The sequence below is a fragment of the Nesoenas mayeri genome (genome assembly GCF_963082525.1).
Source record: "Nesoenas mayeri genome assembly, chromosome: 11".
Classification (NCBI taxonomy): Eukaryota; Metazoa; Chordata; class Aves; order Columbiformes; family Columbidae; genus Nesoenas; species Nesoenas mayeri.
Window position 1 is genome coordinate 20,744,780 of NC_137563.1, and position 22,558 is coordinate 20,767,337.

Sequence of the window (22,558 nt, forward strand, 5' to 3'; positions counted from 1 at the left end):
AGGAGACTCCACAACCCCCCTGGGCAGCCTGGGCCAGGCTCTGACACCCCCATCCCAAACAAGTTGCTTCTCAGATTTCAGTGGAACCTCCTGTGTTCCAGTTTGTACCCATTGCCCCTTGTCCTGTCCCTGGTTGTCACCAGCAGAGCCTGGCTCCATCCTCCTGACACTGCCCCTTTCCATATTGATCCCCAGGAATGAGTCCCCCCTCAGTGTCCTCTTGTCCAGCTCCAGAGCCCCAGCTCCCTCAGCCTTTCCTCACACGGGAGATGCTCCACTCCCTGCAGCATCTTGGTGGCTGCGCTGGACTCTCTCCAGCAGTTCCCTGTCCTACTGGAACTGAGGGGCCACAGCTGGACACAGGATTCCAGGTGTGGTCTCCCCAGGGCAGAGCAGAGGGGCAGGAGAACCTCTCTGACCTACTGACCACCCCCTTCTAACCCACCCCAGGTACCATTGGCTTCCTGGCCACAAGGGCCCAGTGCTGGCTCATGGTCACCCTGCTGTCCCCAGGACCCCCAGCTCCCTTTCCCCTACGCTGCTCTCTAATAGCTCATTCCCCAACTTACACTGGAACCTGGGGTTGTTCCTGCCCAGATTCAAGACTCTACACTTGCCCTTGTTATATTGCATTAAATTTTTCCCGCCCAACTCTCCATCCTGTCCAGGTCTCTGATGGCAGCACAGCTTCCAGTGTCACCCACTCCTCCCAGCTTGGTGTCACCAGCAAACTTGCTGACAGTCACTCTGTCCCCTCATTCCACTCTATTAAAGGGTCTCTGATGTCTGCAGGATCTTTCAAACAGGATGATTTCAAACTTGAGACATGGGCATCTTTGGTCTTGTTTTTAGGAACAGTAAAAAGGGGCAGCCTAAGAAAACCTGCATAAAATTGTATTTAATCACAGCCCATCTGCAAAATTCAGGACCAAGCTTGGCCTCTGTTTCAGCAACAAGTGGTCCCACAGAGTCAATCGCCACGGTGAACTGCAAGAACTTCACCAATCTCACCAGCAGAGCTGTAAATACTCATGAAGGACATTGCCAGAAAGAGAGCTTGAGGAAGGAAAAATGTTCTTTGGCCCGGGTAGAGGAACCTGAGGTTTTTCATGGCGAGCAATTGTGTGGGCAGGGGACTGAAATGGCCAAAGCAAACTGCGACACGGTGAAACGACCTGTCCTGGATGAGCAGATCTGGATTCCAGGACGAAAAGCAGAGCAAAAGTCTTGAGGATTCAATGGGTCAACTCAACACTTGAAATACAAACCATGATGGGTTGAATGCAATTAATGTACAAAATAACATCTAAACAAGGCATTGCTCCACGGCACAAAAGAAACACATTAAGGGGAAAAAATCCAGCCATAACAAGTGCAGGTTCTCCTTCTATTACCGCGAAGGCTGCTGCAAGCAGAAATAATCGGAATATGCTCAACGACTTCAGTGATTTGGCTCAGCTGTACATCCAAGGCCTGGCAGGGGGATTGGACTGGATGATATTCCAAGGGCCCTTCCAATCCCTCACATCCTGTGATTCTGTGGCTGGAACAAGAGGCAAACGCAAACATCAAAGCTGAAAACTCCGGCCTTGCTTTCACCAGAGCAATCAGTCGGATCAACCCCAAAATAAGCTCGGTGTTTGAGCTTGAGCGCAAGAGTAACTAACGGCAGAAAGAGCTTCATTTGAGCTGGATTAACACCAGCGAAATACACTTTGCGGCGTATTTCCATCTCAACATCAAGCATGATTCGAGTCATGTTGTCTTGTCACCACATGCTTTACAGACCCTAAAAACCCGTCAGACACCCAGCAGACCCCGATGAGCCACGTTAGTCCCGATGTACGAGTCCTGCAGACGCTCCAAGGCCATTTCAGGACAGGTTATGAAATGGTGATGGGCAGAGATGCCACGCAAAGGTTGTGCCCATGGGATTTGGTAGCAACCACCCCGCGTGGAAAGGACAGCAAGTACGTACCGACGCGCTGGGTACAGCAGGTGGATAAACCTCGTGTCACAGCCCAAAACACACCCAAGAAGAGACGCGGCAGTGAGCACAGGAAACAGAACACGGCACCTCCATCAGTGCAGTCGCAAAAGCCGAGTCCCCGTCCATCCAGTCACCAGGAGACAACCCCAACTTGTGAGAACCGAACGATGCTATGGGAACTTGGTTTCACTGCCCTTAGATGCGTCGTGGTTGAACAACAAGGAGCTGTCGGCTTCAGTTTCAAGACTTACCAGAGAATTTCATAACCTCTCTTTGTGTAGGCTTCAAAGAGATGCTCCTGAGGAACCCCAAATTAAACACCCAAAGACAGAGCGATGGGGGAGCAACCCAACATCAAATGAACGTGCTCAGCACAAAAACACACCCTATGTGCACGGCAAGGACCGTTCATCATAGAAATGGGTGCGGAGACACGACGGCAGCACCAGCGCGTAGAAAGCTCAGCGGGATTCTAAAGCGGCGCTGATGAATGGGACGCAGATTGTCGCAATATTCTCATTCAGAAAGTTTCTTTCGGCAAATCACGGAATGCGGAATTGCACGATAAGCAGCAGAAATAGCAACTGGGCGAGAGCTGAACATCTCCAGCTAAAATTAAACGTGTTCCAAACAAATTAAACAAATTGCTTTAGAGCAGTCAACCCATTTAAGCTGATTACACTAATGAGGATCTACCCCTCTCTTAATTTTCAAATCGGAATAAAATCCCATCCTAGACAGCAGCTTTGCTCTCAACGGCGACTGGGCCGAGATCTCATCTTTTAACCTCTTCAAACACACCCTTAAAGCGGGTTTAAATCTACCCAAACGCGTTGGTGAACAGGTTATGTCTGAGCTGGAATTACAGACGCTCCTTCTGACCCTCAGGTTCCTCAATAATCTGCTTCAAAAGTAGAAAGAGGGGAGAAAAGTCTATCGAATCATAGAATCATTTCAGTTGGAAGAGACCCTGAGGATCATCGAGTCCATCCATAACCCAACTCTGGCGCTAAACCATGGCCCTAAAATTAAGATTGGCTTGTTAATTGGAATAAAGTTACCTTAAATGCTTTTTTTTTAAATAGTTGATTGCACATGTTCCAGAGATGTCTCATATCAAGCAAAATCTTTTCAGTATAGCCCTTCACCTTCATCCATTGCCAGAGGATTTGAGCAATGACAGAGATTTGGGGTGATTTGAGTATTTTCTTGTGTTTTTTATCAGAAAACACGCAGCAGTTGGGGTGCAAAATGAGCAAAAAAGGAAACTTCTGACTCCAGCACCAACTCGCAGCTGCGCTGAGGTAGAAAAGGGGGTGACGGCACAGGGATCACCACGGTCTTGCCAATTGCTCCAAGACTCTTCAAACCTTGAACTGGCGACGAATTAGGGAAACCACCTAAAAATTGGATATGCCGGTTTCAGTGCCCACAATTTAAAGTTTTCTCTCATCTTGAACGGGGTGAAGAGATTCTGTAAGAGCAACTGGACCTGTCCGGAACATCTGGCTGTGTCCCACCGTCACCTCCCGTGTCCCTGCCAGCTTTAGCTCCTCTGGGAGACGCAGCGCTCAGCAAAGCTCGGCTTAGCAAGACCCAGTCCCAGCTGCTCCTCTCCCTGGCCCAAAGCCCAGCAAACCTCAAACCCCACCTGGCTGTGGCGCTGCCACTAGGATGGGGATTAGGCGCAGCTTAAACCCTCCCCAAACTCAAGGGGTACTTGGAGATGAAGCAACAGAGAACATCAAAGTCAGATCGATACCTTCCCCATGGGTGACCACAGAGCAAATGGAGCTTTTAAAAGGAACAGATGACACTGAGGATGCAACGGTTGAGTACGAGCCACGAGGAGAAAGCACTGGAACAGAAAACTGAGCGACACAAGTGTCTTCTCGCACACCTAGAGAGGACCACAGGTCAGGGTTAATCCTATTTACGTGCCTTTAGAAAGTTACATTTTTATCTTGCTGATCAACATGCAACTCAAAGCCGCTTTTGTTTGTTAATGACCCTACAAGACAGATTCCTGTGACTTAATGGGGCAAAAATAACATCACACCGTGATAAATACCTACGTTCCTTTGGAATCTCCTCCCAAGGCTTCTCTGATTACTACAGTGCAGTAGAAGAATCTTGCTAAACAAATCAATGGGGTTTTTAATATCAAATAATCATAAAATAGGTCTTCTTACCTAAAGCTATTCTTCCAGGATAATCAAAAAGCCAGTCTCAGCAGGGAGACTAAGTCTTTCAGGCTAATATCTTCACCATCTTTTCCCCAGAAAAGGAAAATTGGGAATTTTAGTGAGAACTATGTAGAACTTTTTCACTCTCTGCTTGATTCAACCCAGGGAAAAAAAGTAGAGCAAGAACGATGGTCTTGGCAAGTATGGTCCTCACATCTTGGTGTGGTTTGTGCATCTTCTCAGGAGCCTCTTGAACCCCCGATGTGTTTTGAGTAGTATTAATATTTGAACCTACCAAAAAAGGAACGGGGAAAGGACCAGAAGAAAAACAGACATGGGAAAGACAGACGGAAGAACATATTTGCTCTCACTGCTGGTAACATTCCAAATGATTTGATTGCTGCTCTAGTTGCCGAAAAACAATTCGCACAATGGTTGTGTTATTAAAACGTTTCCCTTGCATCGCACAAGCTGGTTTCTTGATATTTGACACAGTGTCCCACAGCATCCTCACAGCTGAACTGAGGGAGTGCGGTCTGGATGAGCGGGGAGTGAGGTGACTGTGAACTGGCTGAAGGGAAGAAGCCAGAGAGTCGTGGTCAATGGGCAGAGTCCAGTTGAGGCCTGTATCCAGTGCAGTGCCCCAGGGGCAGTGCTGGGGCCGGTGTTATTCAATATATTCATCAACTATTTGGACGAGGGAATAGAGTGACTGTCAGCAAGTTTGCTGATGACACCGAGCTGGGAGCAGTGGGTGACACTGGAAGCTGTGCTGCCATCAGAGACCTGGACAGGATGGAGAGTTGGGCGGGGAGAAATTTAATGAAATAGAACATGGGCAAGTGTAGAGTCTTGAATCTGGGCAGGAACAACCCCAGGTTTCAGTGTAAGTTGGGGAATGAGCTGTTAGAGAGCAGCGTAGGGGAAAGGGAGCTGGGGGTCCTGGGGACAGCAGGGTGACCATGAGCCAGCACTGGGCCCTTGTGGCCAGGAAGCCAATGGGACCTGGGGTGGGTTAGAAGGGGGTGGTCAGTAGGTCAGAGAGGTTCTCCTGCCCCTCTGCTCTGCCCTGGGGAGACCACACCTGGAATCTTGTGTCCAGCTGTGGCCCCTCAGCTCCAGCAGGACAGGGAACTGCTGCAGAGAGTCCAGCGCAGCCACCAAGATGCTGCAGGGAGTGGAGCATCTCCCGGGTGAGGAACATGATAAGGCAGAGGGGATTTGATGGCTTGAATTACTGCTCAGCTGCAACTCACAGCTCCATGCAGTGACCAGGATGGGTTCTAGACAGGATGGCCCAGCAACACACGGTGAAACTGGCACGTACAGGGATTCATCGTTGATCCAGCAGCATTTGGGTCCTGGATGACACCTCAGACTGGTCAAATTTAGCTGGATAAAGCAGATGATAGTATCAGCTTTGGCGCACAGGAGCAAAACGATGCTCAGGCAGCTCAGGAGGATGCTCAGGACATCAGAGATGTTGCTTTAGCATCGGCGCGGGACCCACTAGGACTGATGAAAAAGCCCCAGGATGGACATTTGCTTCTGCAATAGTATCAAACTAGAAAGTGATGGATGCTCAGAGTCAAATGTGTGAGCTCTCCACAGTAAATCAAGAGATTTTGAGGAAAAAAGGGTTTTTTATGGATTTGTAGTAAAGCGTTACCCACAGGGTCCTTCCAGCCCAATCGAAAACCTCCATCCCCTCCTGTTACAGGAGAACCTGCCGCAAAACTGACGTTCAGAGGTGCTAAACCCCGTCCTACCTCCAGGATCACCTCTTGCACCTTGAGACAGCCGAGCAAGTGGGAATGGAGTTCGGAAGGGAGAAACTGTGCCACGTTCAGACAGAAAAGTTATTACAATCCCGCAGGTCGCACCCAGGGCAGAGCTCGCTGCAAAGCTCCGGGGTAGATGGATCCACGAGGGATTCGGAGACAGAGATTCTTGTTTATCTTTTAGAGAAGGGAGGAGGTATTTGACAGAGCACAGCTCAGAAAGGCAAACTCTAATAGGCGAACAGCCCTATGGAGCAGAAATCTGCTTGTGTCAAACCTCCTCGGCACAGCTCAAATGTTTTTCCCTTAAAAGTGCAAGCACCTTAAACCCTTCAGCATGCACAGGGTGCTTCTGGTGCTTAGGAAGCACAAACAGACAGAAGGGATCCCACTAAACCTGACACCCACCTTCCCAAAGGGAATTGGCTCCATACGAGACACACGAACCCTTTGCAAAATGAATCCGGCTCCAGACCTCAAGTAGTTTCATTGAGAAATGTTCAGAGAAGGCTGGGAAAGGGGCACAAGCAAGGTTAACCGGTTGCTACATCCTTATTCATTATCGCAGCCCTAATTGCCAAATTGGCTTTTCCATTCAGCGGAAATCTGAATTCCAAAGTTTCTCTTCCACCGTGGAATGTTTCCACGTCCTCGCTCGAAGTCCCAAACACAACCTGGGCTGCCGGCACGCGTGAGATAAGATGTTTCAGCTCAGGGTTTGCTGGAAAGCCCCAGAAGCGGCACGGACACCTTGTTTTGTCCCACTCCTCCAGCCCAGCAGGACCCTTACGGCACTTGAGCCAGCGGCACATCGCACAGCCCGCTCTCGGTAGATGTCACCGTCCATCAGAATCATTGTGGTTAGAAGAGACCCTCAGGATCGGGTCCAACCACAACTCAACTCTTGCACTAACCCATGTCCCCAAGAACCTGGTCTAAACACTTTTTAAACCCCTTCAGGGATGGTGACTCCAGCACTGCCCTGGGCAGCCTGTTCCAATGCCCCACAGCCCTTTGGGGAAGAATTTATTCTGAATATCCAATCTAAACCTCCCCAACGAAGCACCTGGGATGACTCCGATGAGTCCGACCGCTACAGATTTACGACCACGGTGTCAGGATTCAAGGCAAAGTGTCTGCAGGAAAGGTATTTTTCAGCTTCCCGGTGTCGCTGGGCTTTGATTTGTGACGACCGCAACGAATTTCGGAAGAGTAAGAGATGCAGGAGGACTTTTCAAAATGTAAAAAGGAAACTGCCCCGATCTCACATTCAATTATTAATAGCCTTGCTTTAAAAGCACCTGATAGCTTCCAATGGACAAAGCTTAAATTTAGCCCAAGGAAGCCAAAACTTCGGCTGTTAAAAGGGATGCTGAAATGTGCGCATTCAGGAAGCCCTTCCTAAAAAGGGAACCGCCACATTAAAACAACCCCAAGTATTTTTAGATAGTAAAATATCATTCTCCGGAGATGACCAGCAAGGCAGCTTTGAAATCATGCAGGTTTTAATGGGGCGTCTTGCAGTAATCCACAGTTTAATTTGCAATTCAAAAGCTCTGAAGTCAGAGATCCCTCAAGTTCAGAAGTTTGCTGGACCATCCTGACTTTATAATGAAGCTGCCGATCAGCATCCCTTAGGTGCGAGAGGCTGCCACATGCTGCACTTTTTGTTTCAAAAGGCCATTTTCAGATGGATGAGGCACCTTGAAGCCACCACGTTCCTTTGCAAGATTCCAGAACGAAGGGAGAAGAGTTTTACTTTGCTGTTGGAAAATTAACCCAACAGCTTCAAACACGTCCCTGAAACAGGGAGATGATTAAATACGAGACGTGACCCCAAGGCGCAAGGTGCTTTCCGTGCAAATAGGTGTCAGTTTTGTATCATTTTGCACAGATAAGTCACTTATTAAATACTTAGAGTACCTGAATGTTCTAAAATATTTCCATTTATTTCAAAGGAGGCGGCTGCAGTGCTCAGCCAGTGTTGTAGCGCGGCAGCTACGAACAAACCTTTCCGTACAATGAAGCAGGACGGGAGGGTGCGTTTCAATTTAATAGAATCGCTTTGGTTGGAAGAGATAAGATCGCCGAGTCCTTGCTGTGGGGCGACCTGTCAGCTCAGCTCCCGGCCGCCGCAGCGTTGCCATCGAGGTAGTAAATACATGTGGGATTTCTGAAGATGAAAGCGAGCGCAGCAGCAGCTAATGCTGTTCGCACTCCTTCATTAACCGGGGGTGTAGACGTCTCGTGTTAACCCACACTCACGCGGCCTGGGGTTACTCGGCTCCTGCGGGGAGAAGCGTGGAGCAGGGAGTTCCCCATGAAACAGCCGATCTTGGCAGAGCGCTGGGCCACGGGGACGTGTTTACATCCACCCGCGTGACGAGTCTCGCTGAAACGACCCCGGCCTAACCGCCGGGTGTACGACAGCGATATGCAACCGGCACGGAAAGGGTCTCTTTGCAAAGGACACGGGTGCGTACAAAGCGCGAGGAGAGTGAGAGAAACACGCTCAGCCTAGCTGATTTAACACGTGTGGAGCAGCAGATAGCTCAGCTACATTGAAAAATATATATGCAAATATTGACTAGACTATGTAAAAGACTCGGTTATTTATACCACCTTCCTTTTCCTTGCTCCTACCCTCTGGCAGTAAACAGACTGCAAGTTGTGCAAACACGCAGACTCCATCCTTCATTCGAGGTGCATTTGTTTACAGAGCAAGAATTAAAACAAAATCCCAGCATCCGTGGTTGTTCTATAAGTAACGATGTCCCCCTGCCTGACTCAGTGTGTTCTGTGACTCATCCCGCGCGTGGGCTGCGGAGAAATCGCCTTCCCGGGCTCCTCCAGCGCATCGCGCTCTGCTCCGAGCTCACTACACGTGACATCCAGCCGCCAATGTCACCTCCCGTCCCAGGGCCGAGCTCTTGCACGAAACTCAACGCGTGTTGCCACCCGGGTGAATCACACGTGCCGGGCGGGATTGCGAGGGAGCGGGGGCCGGCGTGACTCATCCCACAGAAAAATAACCTACTACTGAATCAAAACTGCGGGACTTGTTCACACTGTCGCTACACAGAATCCCAGAATAATGTCAGGGATGGAAGGGCCCTGGAAAGCTCATCCAGTGCAATCCCCCCATGGAGCAGGAACACCCAGATGAGGTTACACAGGAAGGTGTCCAGGCGGGTTGGAATGTCTGCACAGAAGGAGACTCCACAACCCCCCTGGGCAGCCTGGGCCAGGCTCTGACACCCTCACCCCAACAAGTTGCTTCTCAGATTTCAGTGGAACCTCCTGTGTTCCAGTTTGCACCCATTGCCCCTTGTCCTGTCCCTGGTTGTCACCAGAAGAGCCTGGCTCCATCCTCCTGACACTCCCCTTTCCATCTTGATCCCCAGGAATGAGTCCCCCCTCAGTGTCCTCTTGTCCAGCTCCAGAGCCCCAGCTCCCTCAGCCTTTCCTCACACGGGAGATGCTCCACTCCCTGCAGCATCTTTGTCACTACACAGGAGCTCGAGCATCAGCTCCAAAGGGAACCTGAAAATGAATTCCTGCACATCTCCTGGTCACTGTGGAGAAGTCAATGCTTCCCAGGACCACAGTGAATTATTTGTTTGTGTGGAGGTGTAAGATTAAAGGGCAGTTTCCTGATTGCCTGGAGATGTTTTTCAGCCACGGTTACGTCCTGAGAGAGAGGAATGGGGCTCCAAACGATGCAGTAATGCTCATGCAGCCGTGGGCTCCCTGGCCTTGAGAAAAACCTCAGGGGACGAACATACTTTGGGGAGAAAAACAGAGTTAAAGCTTTGCAGAGATGTTTGCCTCAACTTCATGAGCCCCATCCAGCCTGGCCTGGGATGTCTCCAGGCATGGGGCATCCAGTACCTCTCTGGGCAACCTGGGCCAGTTCACCATCCTCATCATAAACAGCTTCTGGTTGGGAATACAAAGGGACATGTAGGAGGCGCAGCGCAACCAAAAACCCAAATGGTGGGATGGGTGCAGATCAAAGCGTGGCCACGTGCTCCTGTGCGGCCACCAGAAAGAGCAGCTCGAGCCAAAAGCAGTGAACATCAAAGACACGGAAATATGGGCAGTGCTTGCTGGTAAATGATGAGTTTCCCCCAAAAAAATATGGAAATGTTTCCCCTATGAAGTTGTAGGTGAATTTAACTTAAACGAAAGGTTCTGCAATCTTATAGGCCCAAACTGGGTCAATAAGCAAAAAGAGCCCACGAGACAAAGCCAACGCAACCACTAAGACCTTGGTGTGCTGAGGGTGGCCCAACAGGCCTCGCAGGGCTCCTGCGAGCCCCGTAAACTGCTTTATTCACCCCAAACCAAGCAGGACGGTCCTGGGATGCTGCTGGGCAGTTTGAGCAAGGCAAAAGCTTTGCCTTTTGGGACAGGGCCAGGAAACGCAACCATCTCAGGATCTGTTTGACTGTGGTCCAAATAAAATATCTCTGTTTTGTTTGGCCAACACCAGCGTCTCCACCCCAGTATTTAGGAGGAACCAGACACTCAAATGTCAGCCTGCAGTGGGGATGGAGCTTCTCAGGTCCTCGTCCTGCAACCGTAGGGCTTGATTATTCCAGATTTTTTAGGAGTGACAAGAAGCCAAGTCTTTACTCCACAAACTTCACAGGGGACAAATGTCTCCAAGAGGAGGGGAACAGCTGCTCCTCAAAGCAGGTCAGAGAACAAGAGCCAAATTTTGGAGAATACTCAAATTCTAGGATTCATATCCATAGATTGTGCCACCACCGGTCAAGTGAGACCCTGGGGACAGCCCAGAGCAGGATGGATCTTCTACATCAGGATGTCCGTGCGTGTCCACATGGACTTTACGACAAAAAGAAGCAACAGTTCCGTAGGACACCAACATCTTAAAAGAACTGATGACAGAGCAACACAAACCGTTTGCAAAGACACTGTTAAAACTACTCCAATCGTCTTGGGTCATATCCCAAATTACCTAAAACCTAAAGGAATTTTCCTCCTCCAAGACACCCTACGGATTGACCATCAGGTCTTTGACTTGGTGCCTGTGCTTTGCTGTCTTTCTTGCTTCAGCGCCTACATTAAGGTAAAGCAGTCATACGCTATTTTAGGTTATTAAGTATTAAATTCCCCAGCGAGGCAGAAGAAAGCAGCAGATGGTCACAGTGCAGCAGGCCCCGGACTCTTCTGCTGGGGGGCAGAAAAGTTCAAGGAAGAATGAAGACAACCCGCTTCTATAGCAAATATCGCCCCATGTAGGGGGCAAAGTAAAAAATTACAGGGGGTTATTATTTTTTTAATACAGGGAGGCATTGAAAGATCAGAAATAGCCTCAATTCCTGTAGAAGAGCATCATAGAAGCCTGTTAGTTGGTTCTTCTGAGCCAGAACTATTTCAGTAGCTATTTCTGAATCCATTCGATACACCCGCTGGTATTGAGTGACTCTGAGAAGCACCACAAGGAGCTACATTAATACAGTTTAGATGCCTTTATCAAACTTTGCACTGTGTATCTGAATCTAGCGTGAAATTTGGCTCACGATGGACAAGACACAAGAAATCTGGTGTTCTCCTCAGCTAATCCAAGCCAACTCGTGATCTTCAGTGGAACCGCCTGGCAGCCAATGCTGATGGAAGGAAACAGATGCAACTTGGGTGCCTTGTCAGAACATCTAACACCCATTTGATGGAGCACGTGGCACTGGAAGCCACAGAGAACTTGTGAAAGGAAGAGTTTGGAGGTTGCACTTCTTGATCAGGGACGTTGCAACCAAGTCATGGCCAAGCTTTCTGCAGTTTTTAGCATCCAAGACCATTTTCTTGGCACAAAAGACTTCCCTCCAGGCTCGGCGACGCTAGTGTGCTGGTCCCAGCTTCACAGGACACATCCAGTCTCACACCAGAGATGAAATATCTTTTTTGACACAAAGACATGGTACAAGAAGTTTCCTACTTGACCCATGTGTGGCAGGATGCAAACCCCCCTCTCTCCCCGTCTCTCCTTCGATATGGAAGGAGTAGGCACATCTCCCTCTCTCTGCTATTTGAGGCTGGCAGCTTCTTTGTTTGGCCCCAGAGCCCCTGGCCAGGGCCGTCAGGAGAAGGGAGTGCCGAGGTGCCAGGGAACCGCTGGGCACCCGCGGCCAGTGTGGGGGAAGTTTGGAGGCTTCAGGGGCACCCACAGCCAGTGTGGGGTGCAGAGAAGCTTCTGGAATGCCCAGTCAGATCTGGTCAGGCTATAAAAATGGGATTCTCGTCGAGCCCCCACCCCTTGCGCGGGTCTCCTGGAGTGACGAGCTGAGCCGCTGCCATGTGGAGCCACCACCTCCTGCCCTCCCGGGACGGAGACCCTGCTTGCCTCCCGCCACGGGTGTGAGGAAATGAACTCTCGCAGGATTGCCAGTGTATCTACTTTCTGTGCACATTTGCACGTGTATTTACACTTTCCGTGCACATTTGCATGCGTACTTTCCGTGCTCAATACGAGCACCTGTATAAATTAATGCTCGCACAATCACGGGTGTATTTTCCTCCCGTGCTTCCACATAAGCACGTGTAATATTCCGTGCACATTTGCATGTGTATTTCTCCTTGCAGGATTGCGAGTGTATTATAAATTTACCCTCGCAGGACTGTGAGTGTAGACTTTCTGTACTCACTACGAGTATGTGTATCCCTTTAAAATAATCCCACACCATGTTCAGGCAAGTGTGGGCTCCTCCGGGACTCACGAGACGGCGCCGGCATTGTTTTGGTGAAGCCACGTGCATGCACACTGTGAAACTCCTGTTGTATTAGTTGCTGCCCCTTAATAATTTTCCTCAACTGATATCCAAACCTGTATTCAAGTCACTTTTGGAGTGCTAAAACCCGGTTTCTCACCGCTTTAATAAAAGTTGGTTTGGACTCTGTTGTCCCTTAAATGAACCTCAGGGTGCCTCCATGATGCCATGGTAAGCCAGTCCCTTCCACCCTAAGTTTTCATACAATTAGTAACCAAGAGTAATATACTTTAAAAATATTCTCAACACCCAGGAAAAAATCACCATTAAGATTCTTCTCATTAGGCACAAGACCCTTTTTCTCCAAACGCTGCAGGTGATGACAGTTTAGACTTCTTGGAGACCATCTGGTTGTACCCGCAGCTGACGGCAGCACTTGCGGCAACACTGCTCCTCGTCTCAGCCCGACGGTGGGAGGTTTGCACTCAGCCCCGTTATTTGGCAGGATTAATTGGCTAATTTATCGAACAGCGTGTCACACGCAACGCTACTGTTGTTCTCATCTGAGTCATCCACACCATGGGTTCAGATGCTTCTAGTCTTTAATTCGGCGAGTCTAATTTCAAATAACCAGCCGTGCTTACTGGGAGTTCACGCTGGATGGTTGAGCAGTTGAAGCTTTTAAGCAACGACCATTAAGGGGAGTGCGGGATTAACAACATCACTGAGAACAGACCCATCTGTTTCCCCAAATTTGGCACACTGATGTGTTTTTACCGACTTCTGCTAATTCTCCATGTGATGTGCAGACACCAAGGGGAGATTCCCTGGTCCTGGTGCTCTGACTCCACCAACATTTATTTTGTTCTGCTTCCAAGTTCATGGATGGAGCCGAGATGCAGCTCACATCCTCGACCTGAGCCCCTGGCCCATTTCCAGTTGTTTTAGTAGAACTCCAGCACAGGAGTTTCCAACAGCATTATCTGAGTTGGCTTTGCGGGACCACAAAGAAATTAAAGTCAAAATTTAAGTTTTTTGGTTTGTGGCTTTTTTGTTGTTTTGCTTTTTTGGTTGGTTCATTGATTGATTTGGTTTTGTTGTTTTCTTTCTGGACATACTCTCAATCATTGTAACCGTGATCTTCCCGGCTATCTCTACATGTTCCTTTTTCTTACATTTTTCCAAGTGCTCTAATATAACTGTGTGCTCAGAAGAGCATTTCCACACCTTACTTTTGAGCATCCACTCCTACAATTGTATTATTTACTTTCCTCCTGTATGTAACACAAAGAGGATGAGAAATGTAATAAAGAAATGCTAATGTACCTCTGTCATTTCCTCCATATTGTTCCGTCTTTCCTTAGATCTTTAGTACATATTAAGAAGCAAATCTTGGCGTTCCTCATTCTTTTTGGCCTCCGCTAAGCCCTGCTGTGATTTTCCAGTTATCTTTCTTATTCATCTACTTGGTGCAACAAGATCTCACTGTTCTAGACTTTTTTACAAACCCAGAACAGGAAAATCATCTCTGACCTCAAGTCTATTTTGATATGAAGTGGCTCTATGAGTATATACCATAGACCCTGGGAGGTGAGTCCATGGAATCATTGGGAAGCATTCTGGCTACCTCTTCCGCTCCTTTCCTTTTTGAGCTGTGCTGCTGTCCACTGAAAGCTCTGATTCACGAATATACCATTACCTGGGGAAACGCACAGATGCCCTCTAATAAAAATAATGCATCTTTTAGCCCCTTGCAAAACAGGACGCCCTTAAACACAACTGGAGGCTTCTCATCTTGACAAAAGATGGCAAAATGCTCAAGGTGACTGTCTAGGATGAAGGGAAGAGAGATCTTGAAGGCAAGATCTCTGCAGAAATCATAGGACCACCCAATGTCTCGAGCTGGAAGGGACCCACAAGGGTCATGGAGTCCAAGTCCTGTCCCTGCATAGGACACCCCACAGGTCACATCGAATACTGTGCGCAGCATCAGATCGGGCAGAAATGCCCCACGCAGGGAAAAAGTGGCGCAGGATGAAAAGTTTGGGTTCATTAGGGACAGGAGAAAACCCATTAAAAATACTTAATCTGACCAAAATAAAGCCAACGTGTGATCAGTTGGAAAAGTCCTCACTAACACCTTGAAGAGTGGTTGGAAGCCAACAGGTGTAGAAAAAGTATATTGAGATTAATTCACGTGTCGGTAGAGACAGAGATGAATCAACCCAACTCAAGTAGGGAGCAAAGAGCAAAATTCAGTGTATTATTTACTCTGTGAACCTACTTTTGATGCATTTCCTACACAGTCTTCAGCAGAAACGCTCAAAGTCTCAAAAGTGAATTAAGTGATGACATTAAACTATCAGGAGCTTTGTGCACCCACACAGGTGCTACCACCAGAATACAAAATCTTTATAAACTATTTCAGTGGGTTTAAAACAAAAATGACAACAATAACTTAGTGTTTCCAATAGCGACAACTTACTTGGTTCCTGCATTCCAGATTTTGCAGCCTGGAAGGAGCAAAGAAGCCACAAAATGTGGAGCGCAATTCCACAAAATGAAGGAAACTGATTAGAAACATTAATTGGAACAAGGAAAAATACAGGATGATTGTTCAGGTACGGCCTATTATGAGCTGTTACGTATCTTCCACTCTGTATTTTGGAAATATGAGAGCACATCCTCTGCAAGTAGAAGGTACATCCATCCTGACCAAACAGGAAAACAGAATCAAGAAGAAAGTGTCGGAAAAGAAATTCCGGTAATGTAGGAAATTGCCGAAAGCCGGGTCAATATACGACCAAGGCACAGAAGGAGTGGCGAAGGTCTTCGCTGCAGAAACGTTTCCCCATCACGGATATGTATATGGGTTTAAAGAGCGACCACAAATTCAGGGCAAAAAAGGCCAAACGCTGTCAGACACCAGCTCTCCTACATCTGGGAAATCAAGAGTTTGCCAGAAAGATAATAATAATAATAAAATATGTGCTATTCTCCTATTTGCCCTAAGTGTTGTCACCGAGATGATACTGAGCTCATGGGCTTTGGGATTTTGCTAAATACCAACAAAACAGCGTTTCAGGTTTAATTAGAAACACTCTATGTTTCTTCCACAATTTCCTAAGTTTTAAGACCATTATTTCTCAAATCTGCCATTCAATGAATCAATAACTTTCCCTCCATCAAAGCTTTACAAACACACACCCAGGTATTTCCCGCATTAATCAACCCTCATTTCTAGGCCTGTGTAATCACCCAGTATCATTATGATGTTTTTCTGACCAAAACTTGTGTGAGGCGAAAAGGATTTGCCCACATCAGTAATTTCAAGCCTGAGTTGCACAACAAATATGATTTAATAAAGAAATGGCAAACTTTCTATAAGCTTAAGATAGGTTTACTCACCCGCACTTCCGAGTTGTTTATAAAACCTGTATTCTAAATGAAGCTGCGGTGCACGCGATTTTATGGGTTCCTACAACAGAAGAAACAATATTCAGTTAAAATCAGTTTGACTGAAAAAGGTTCCACCCTATACTTGAAGATTTATGACTGTACATAACGCTTCAAAGTCTCAAGGTGAAACACCCTAGATTGAAAATCTATTGGACGTCGATTTAAACAAGCAGAGAGCAAAAAGCAATAAGACTTGCGATCTGCACTCTGGAGGAGAAATAACTTCATTTAAATGAGAACAAAGCTCATTCGCGGCAGAGAAATTACATTTGTCGACTGTTACTCATCTGCGCTTTACGCACAGATCCATAAAGGCGTCAGCACGCAAGGCGATAAAGCTCCTCAAATATAAAGTTAACATGGAGGGGATTAAGAGACTTGAGTAATTATGTTTCCAATAAACCTGTGCGCTTGAAATGTGGATTCACCTGCTGCCCTGAAACCTTTGAAGACGGAAATAAACCCTGGGCTCAATTCTTGTTTGGATGTCGCCTTTTGAGGAAATAAATACTATGTAAAATTCATAGCACCAAAGTTAGAATTTCAATGGAATAGCCCTTGATTTGATGAACTCATCGTCTAGAAGTCTGCCCAGAAAGGAGACCCTCCAGTCCTACGCAAAAAAAGGTCCCTTTGTGTTTCACATCAGCTCCAACTTGAGAGCATCGTAAAAACGGACAAGAGTTTGAGCCAATGTCTTCAATCCGGTGGAATAGCTCCACGTTAAAAGGCTCCTTTTTGAGTCAGAAGGAGGATTTTTGGACAGGAATTTGGGCGATTCAACTTCCAGCCAAGCTGCTCATCACCGTTTGCCAGCAAACTGCTCCTGGTTGCTTCTCCGCCTTCTGATGTTTAAGAGCTTCGGAAGTCAAATAGAACCAACGACTTAGAAAATGACAGTGATAATTATTCTGAAGGCAAAACTGAACCTGTACTGAAGGCGAACAAAGCAACGCAAAACCAAGTTTGTTATATAAGTTGCATTTAAATTAAGATAATTGTTGGTGGTGGCTTAAGGGAGAGACATCTGCATGGCAAAGGGATTTAGGGCAGTGGGAACACATCCTGTTCAGCAAAGAGTTTATTTATCCAAAGAAACTATTTGGATAAAGGTAGAAGGATTAATGTGTGATGAGTATCAGGATGTGAGGCTGCTCCTGAGGAAAGAAGGGCATATCAGCACAAGGTGCTTGTGGAGCCCGAGCTCGGGGTGTTTGCGGGGTCGCAGCAGCTCCCGAGGTGATGCCGGCACAGCTGGGTGTCCGAGGGCTGGAGGATGCTGCAGACGGCGTGTTTGTAGGGAAAATAACGGAAATGATACAGTCCCACGTGCCAAATCCACAGCTCGGGTTGCTCGGGAAGGCACGGCCGAGGTGCCGCACCTGCACATCAATGGGCTGGTTTAACTTGGGGAGGGAATTCACAGAACCACAGAATGTGAGGGGTTGGAAGGGCCCTGTAAAGCTCATCCAGTGCAATCCCCCCATGGAGCAGGAACACCCAGATGAGGTTACACAGGAAGGTGTCCAGGCGGGTTGGAATGTCTGCACAGAAGGAGACTCCACAACCTCCCTGGGCAGCCTGGGCCAGGCTCTGACACCCTCACCCCCAACAAGTTGCTTCTCAGATTTCAGTGGAACCTCCTGTGTTCCAGTTTGCACCCATTGCCCCTTGTCCTGTCACTGGTTGTCACCAGCAGAGCCTGGCTCCATCCTCCTGACACTCCCCCTTTAGATATTTATAAACATTAATTCCTACTGTGTACAACTCGGCAGCAAAAACTCTCAGATTAAACCAGCAAATCGTGTATCAGAAGCCAAACTCCATGAATTTAACCAAATAACATTCAGCTGAAGAGCAGGACGAGGAGCTACATGTCGACACCACACGCCAGTTGGTGTTTTCCACCACCAGCAGTTTTCCAAGACGCAGCACAATCATCAGCCCTGAAGAGAAACCAGGAGACACTTCACAGCGTTTCCTGATCAGCTCTTTGGCTTCTGTCACATCATTCCCTCATTTTCCAGCTTTGACATCACCACAGGAGGCACGAACAGCTGAAGCGGCGGTCACAGAAGATGATTTTACACAGGTAGAAGGACTCGGAGCAGTTTTGACTCGGTCCAGCGATGCAGATAAAAGAGAAAACGTTGCCTTCAAGCACATTGAACGCGGCTACTCGACCGCTAGTCCGTGAATTATTTGAAGGATAAAGAATATCACAATGAGCACAGGCATGAGACAAACATATTGGCTGCTGCTGAGGCTGAGTAATTCTCACTCCTGGGGAACACGGTCTGAAATTAGGAGACTAAAACAACCCCATCTTGTCTACTGTTCCCTCATTAATGATCTCAAAAGTGGAGCAGGGATGCGAACGCCTGGATGGCCACCGGATGGCAATTCCGGTCCTTCCAAGGTGAAAAACCAGGGGTTTTTAAGCATGAATCACAACAGGGCAAATAAAACCAGAGTGTGTTGAAGAGTAGCTTGTTAACACTCAGGTATTTTGAGGAAAAACAAAAAGAACAAATGCTACTGGAAAAAATTAGTAACATTAAGGTGGGAATAAAGGTGATAGGGCTAGTGAAAGGTTCTGGGTTACTGGGCACTGTTTTGAGAGGCCCAGCATCCTCTGGACTCATACAGCTGCTTTATTCCTGGATTGTTCCTTCCTTACACCTTCCAATGTTGTAACTTTGTAGGATTATCCTTGAAAGCAAATTAGAAGCGTTATTGATTCTACAAAACACCTCGTTTACGTACACGGTGCATTTTCTAATGGCAGATCTAGCTAAAACATGAGCACCCGTCCTGCCCGAGGTGGATCCACACCAACGACACCCTCGGTGTTTATTTCTTTTAAGGAATATCTTCTGACATTTGCTGACAAATCCAAACCAGTGTGGTCAGCAGGACCAGGGCAGTGATCCTTCCCCTGTGCTCTGCATTGGGGAGGCCACACCTGGAGTGTTGTGTTCAGTTCTAGGCCCTCAGCTCAGGAAAGAGATTGAAGTGCTGGAGGGTCCAGAGAAGAGCAACAAGACTGGGGAAGGGACTTGAGCACAAGCCCTATGGGGAGAGGCTGAGGGAGCTGGGCTTGTTTAGTCTGGAGAAGAGGAGGCTTAGAGCTGAGCTCAGCACTCTCTAGAACTACCTGAAGGGCAGTTCTAGCCAGGTGGGGATTGGGCTCTTCTCCCAGGCATCAGCAATAGGACAAGGGGCCATGGGCTTCAACTCTGCCCGGGGAAACTGAGGCTGGAGATCATAAAGCAATTCTGTGCAGAGAGAGTGGTCAGGCATTGGAATGGCTGCCCAGGGAGGTGCTGGACTCACCGGCCCTGCAGGTTTGTAAACTGAGATTGGACACGGCACTTAGTGCCATGATCTGGTCAATGGGCTGGAGTTGGACCAAGGGCTGGACTGGATGAGCTCTGAGGGCTTTTCCAACCCAGTCCACTCTGTGATTCTGTGACAGGCTTGAAAACAAGTCCCTCCTGCAAAACTCAGATTATTTTTTAATCTACTGTGCATCCCATGAGGAGAACACTGGAGATAGAAACCTGCGGCACCTGAACGTGAGCGGAATTAACGCGCCGAGCCCACCTTGAGCTTCTGAAATCTGAATTACTCCCGTCGTTTGGCAAAAAAGCAGCGGTTGGTCAAACAGGCACGTTTGCTGCTAACAGCAAATCAGCATGACAACTTTAACTTCGGATTTGAGGGTGTGGAACTGCGATTGAAGAGCGGATGGATGAGAGAAAATCACAGCAAATTGGAAAAGCTCAGATTGCTGGAAGGGAATTTCAACCACTGAAACACCCCCTCCTCTCCTTTTGATACCATTTAGGTACCAAAAACATTCTGCAGGTGGAGGAATGGGTTATTTCTTTTTAGTGTTCTCAAGAATGTATCTTCATTTAAATAAGTTATTCTAGCTGAGGGGGAGAGCAGCATTAAGCCCAAAGTAAGAAAGTTGCTTTTTATCTGAGTTTTCAGAAATAAGTCCAAGCCACTTAAGCACATCAGAAGCTTCTACTTACCAGTTTGATCGCTACATATTCATTGGTGTAGAGATTTTTACCTGTGAAGGGAAAAGAAAACTATTTTAGCTGCACATTCAACACTCCCAGCTCAAGGCACAAGGCAGACAAGTGGCACCGATGCCCGTTTTACTTGTTCTCAGCTCCCCGCTGAGGTTCATCCCTTTAACAAAGCGTAAACCTCAAAATAAAGAACCGCAGCAGCTCACCAAGGCCGGCAAACACTATTTTCTATTCAGCATAAGGTAAGTGTGTTTTACGGCAGCACTTAACGTTCCGTGTGTTTGAGGAGCTATCCCTGACACAACAAGTTTTATTATTCGCACGGCGCCAAAAAAAGTTTGGGGAACAAAACACGAGAAGTCGGAGCACCATTTATGTCAGAAACGTTTTCAATCTGCTGGACACGGAATGGTTTTATGCCGTGAGCTACAGGGAGCGTCGCCAGCTTCACCGTGCTACCCATCAAAGCAAGGAGGCTTCTGAAAATAACCCTTGGACCAACATGCAGCTTCTATTTCTTCCCCTTGGTGCAGACAGCGCGTGCAAAACGCAGAGCGGCGGCCCTCGGAACTAACGGGGCCAACGACAGCTGCAATACGGGATGTTAAAAGACATGCTAAGAGAACAAAATCCATTCTGAGGAGCTCAAAACCAGCTGTGTCTGGTTTGATATGAGCTCTGGTGAGCGCAGGAGTTAGGCCGGGTTTAAGCGGCTCCACGATGTGAGACGGCGCGTGGTGCAGCCGGAGGGGAATTTTCCCTCCAGGAACCCGTCTGGTGTGTGAACCAAACCCCGAGTACCCTGAGCGACGCGTCAAGGAGCATCTCCCGGCGCGTTCTGAAGCTGCCACTTATCATCTCAATCAACATCCTCTGGTCCATCCACCTCGCGCTCCGAGCGATTGCTCCCTCTTCACCTCCTCTACGTGGCTCATGGTTGACAGCAACCTCTGCTGGAAGAGATCTCAGCGGGGAAGGATGCTCAGACCTGATCTCTCCCATCATTTCTGCCACCTGAGCTCCTCCACTCCCCATTGAGTAGGGAAGACTCCACCACACAAAGCTGCCCGGGGTTTGATACAGGGAACGCTGAATTTCTTTGCTTGTCTTTCCTCGCACATGTCACCTTTTCACGGAGCAACCGTATCGCTCCAAAATCCAGCAGCGATCTCTATGGGAGGTTATCAGCGTCTAGTTGTAGCATCGAGCTTCACCCAGCTCTACTTCACATTGATTTTCCAATCCTGTAATAGATACTGATGCTCAGAAGAACAGACCAGCTATTGAGAAAGTCCAGGACAGGGAAGGACACACCATTTTTTAATGTTATAACAGTTTCATATTTGCTGCATTTGAAGTTTTTGCTCAGTGTAGTTCCAGCCCCCAAATTTCGCATCAGGGACTCGCAGGTTTGCTTTAAGGCAAAGAATTTTACAGAAAGTGTCAAGCTGTTACAGTAGCTGGCGGTGCCTGTTTAAGGCAGGACAGGCGTTTAAATGTGAGGTTAAATATCCTCAGAGGAGGTGTTTGATGCAAGCAGATGTGCAAGCTGAGCTTCAGCATCAACCTCGCAACACGGGGCAGGTGGAAAAACACCTGACTATTTTGTTAGATCTTTTATTAAAAGTTATGGCCAGTCTGGAAACAAAGGAAGTTTTGCAGTCACATCAGGAACACTCAGGAGAGAACAGGCAAGGGCATTAAGGAAGACGTCTAAAAACCACTTAAATTATCTGCTCTGGATTAGCGACCAGCACAGGACTCAAGCCAGCAGCTCGTCCACTGACGATAATGACTGGACTCCCATTGAGATGCTCCGTTTGAGGACACGGAGCCAGCCCAAGGGAAGTGCCAGCCCAAATAGGTAATCAAGTGAGATGCTTTAATCAGAAAAACCCCATTTAATGCTGTTCCCTGCAGATCCCTGCTGCAAGGACCTCCACCGCAACCTTGGAGATCCCCATTGGGAGCCACAGGCCTTCTAGCAACACTTGTGCTCTCCTGCCGATGTAGGAGAGCGATACTGGGGAAAAACGGCTCTTCCAAGCTTGTTGCAGAGCCACGATCCAGCCTATTATGGTCTGGTTCATAAGGCTGAGGACTAGACAGCAGGTAACTTTGGTAAAGAAATTCTCCAGCTAAAAAACTGGGATTAGCAAAACATGAGCCTGAGATGTGGGGCCGGCAGCCAAAGGTAAATGAACTAATTAATTCTTAGCTCATCATCTTCAGAGCACACACTATGGGGAGACTCTGAGCACACGGGTGCAGCTTCTGAACTCCAAACCCTTCCAAGGCGTTTGCTTTGCCAGTGATGGCACCAAAGCAAACCCCCAAATAACTCCACACCAAGAGCTACCCCTGG

General features: G+C 47.9%; 1 protein-coding gene across 1 annotated transcript in view; it reads right to left on the reverse strand.

Moving 5' to 3' along the window:
* The window catches only part of CSNK1G1 (casein kinase 1 gamma 1), a 94,052-nt gene that overhangs the window by 25,990 nt on the left and 45,504 nt on the right, over nucleotides 1-22,558 (reverse strand). The window contains exons 5-6 of the mRNA XM_080351409.1: nucleotides 20,191-20,231; nucleotides 16,097-16,166 (exon numbers count right to left, since the gene is read on the reverse strand). Of these exons, the coding sequence (XP_080207535.1) occupies nucleotides 16,097-16,166; nucleotides 20,191-20,231 (111 nt within the window). The remainder of the gene's footprint in view (nucleotides 1-16,096; nucleotides 16,167-20,190; nucleotides 20,232-22,558) is intronic.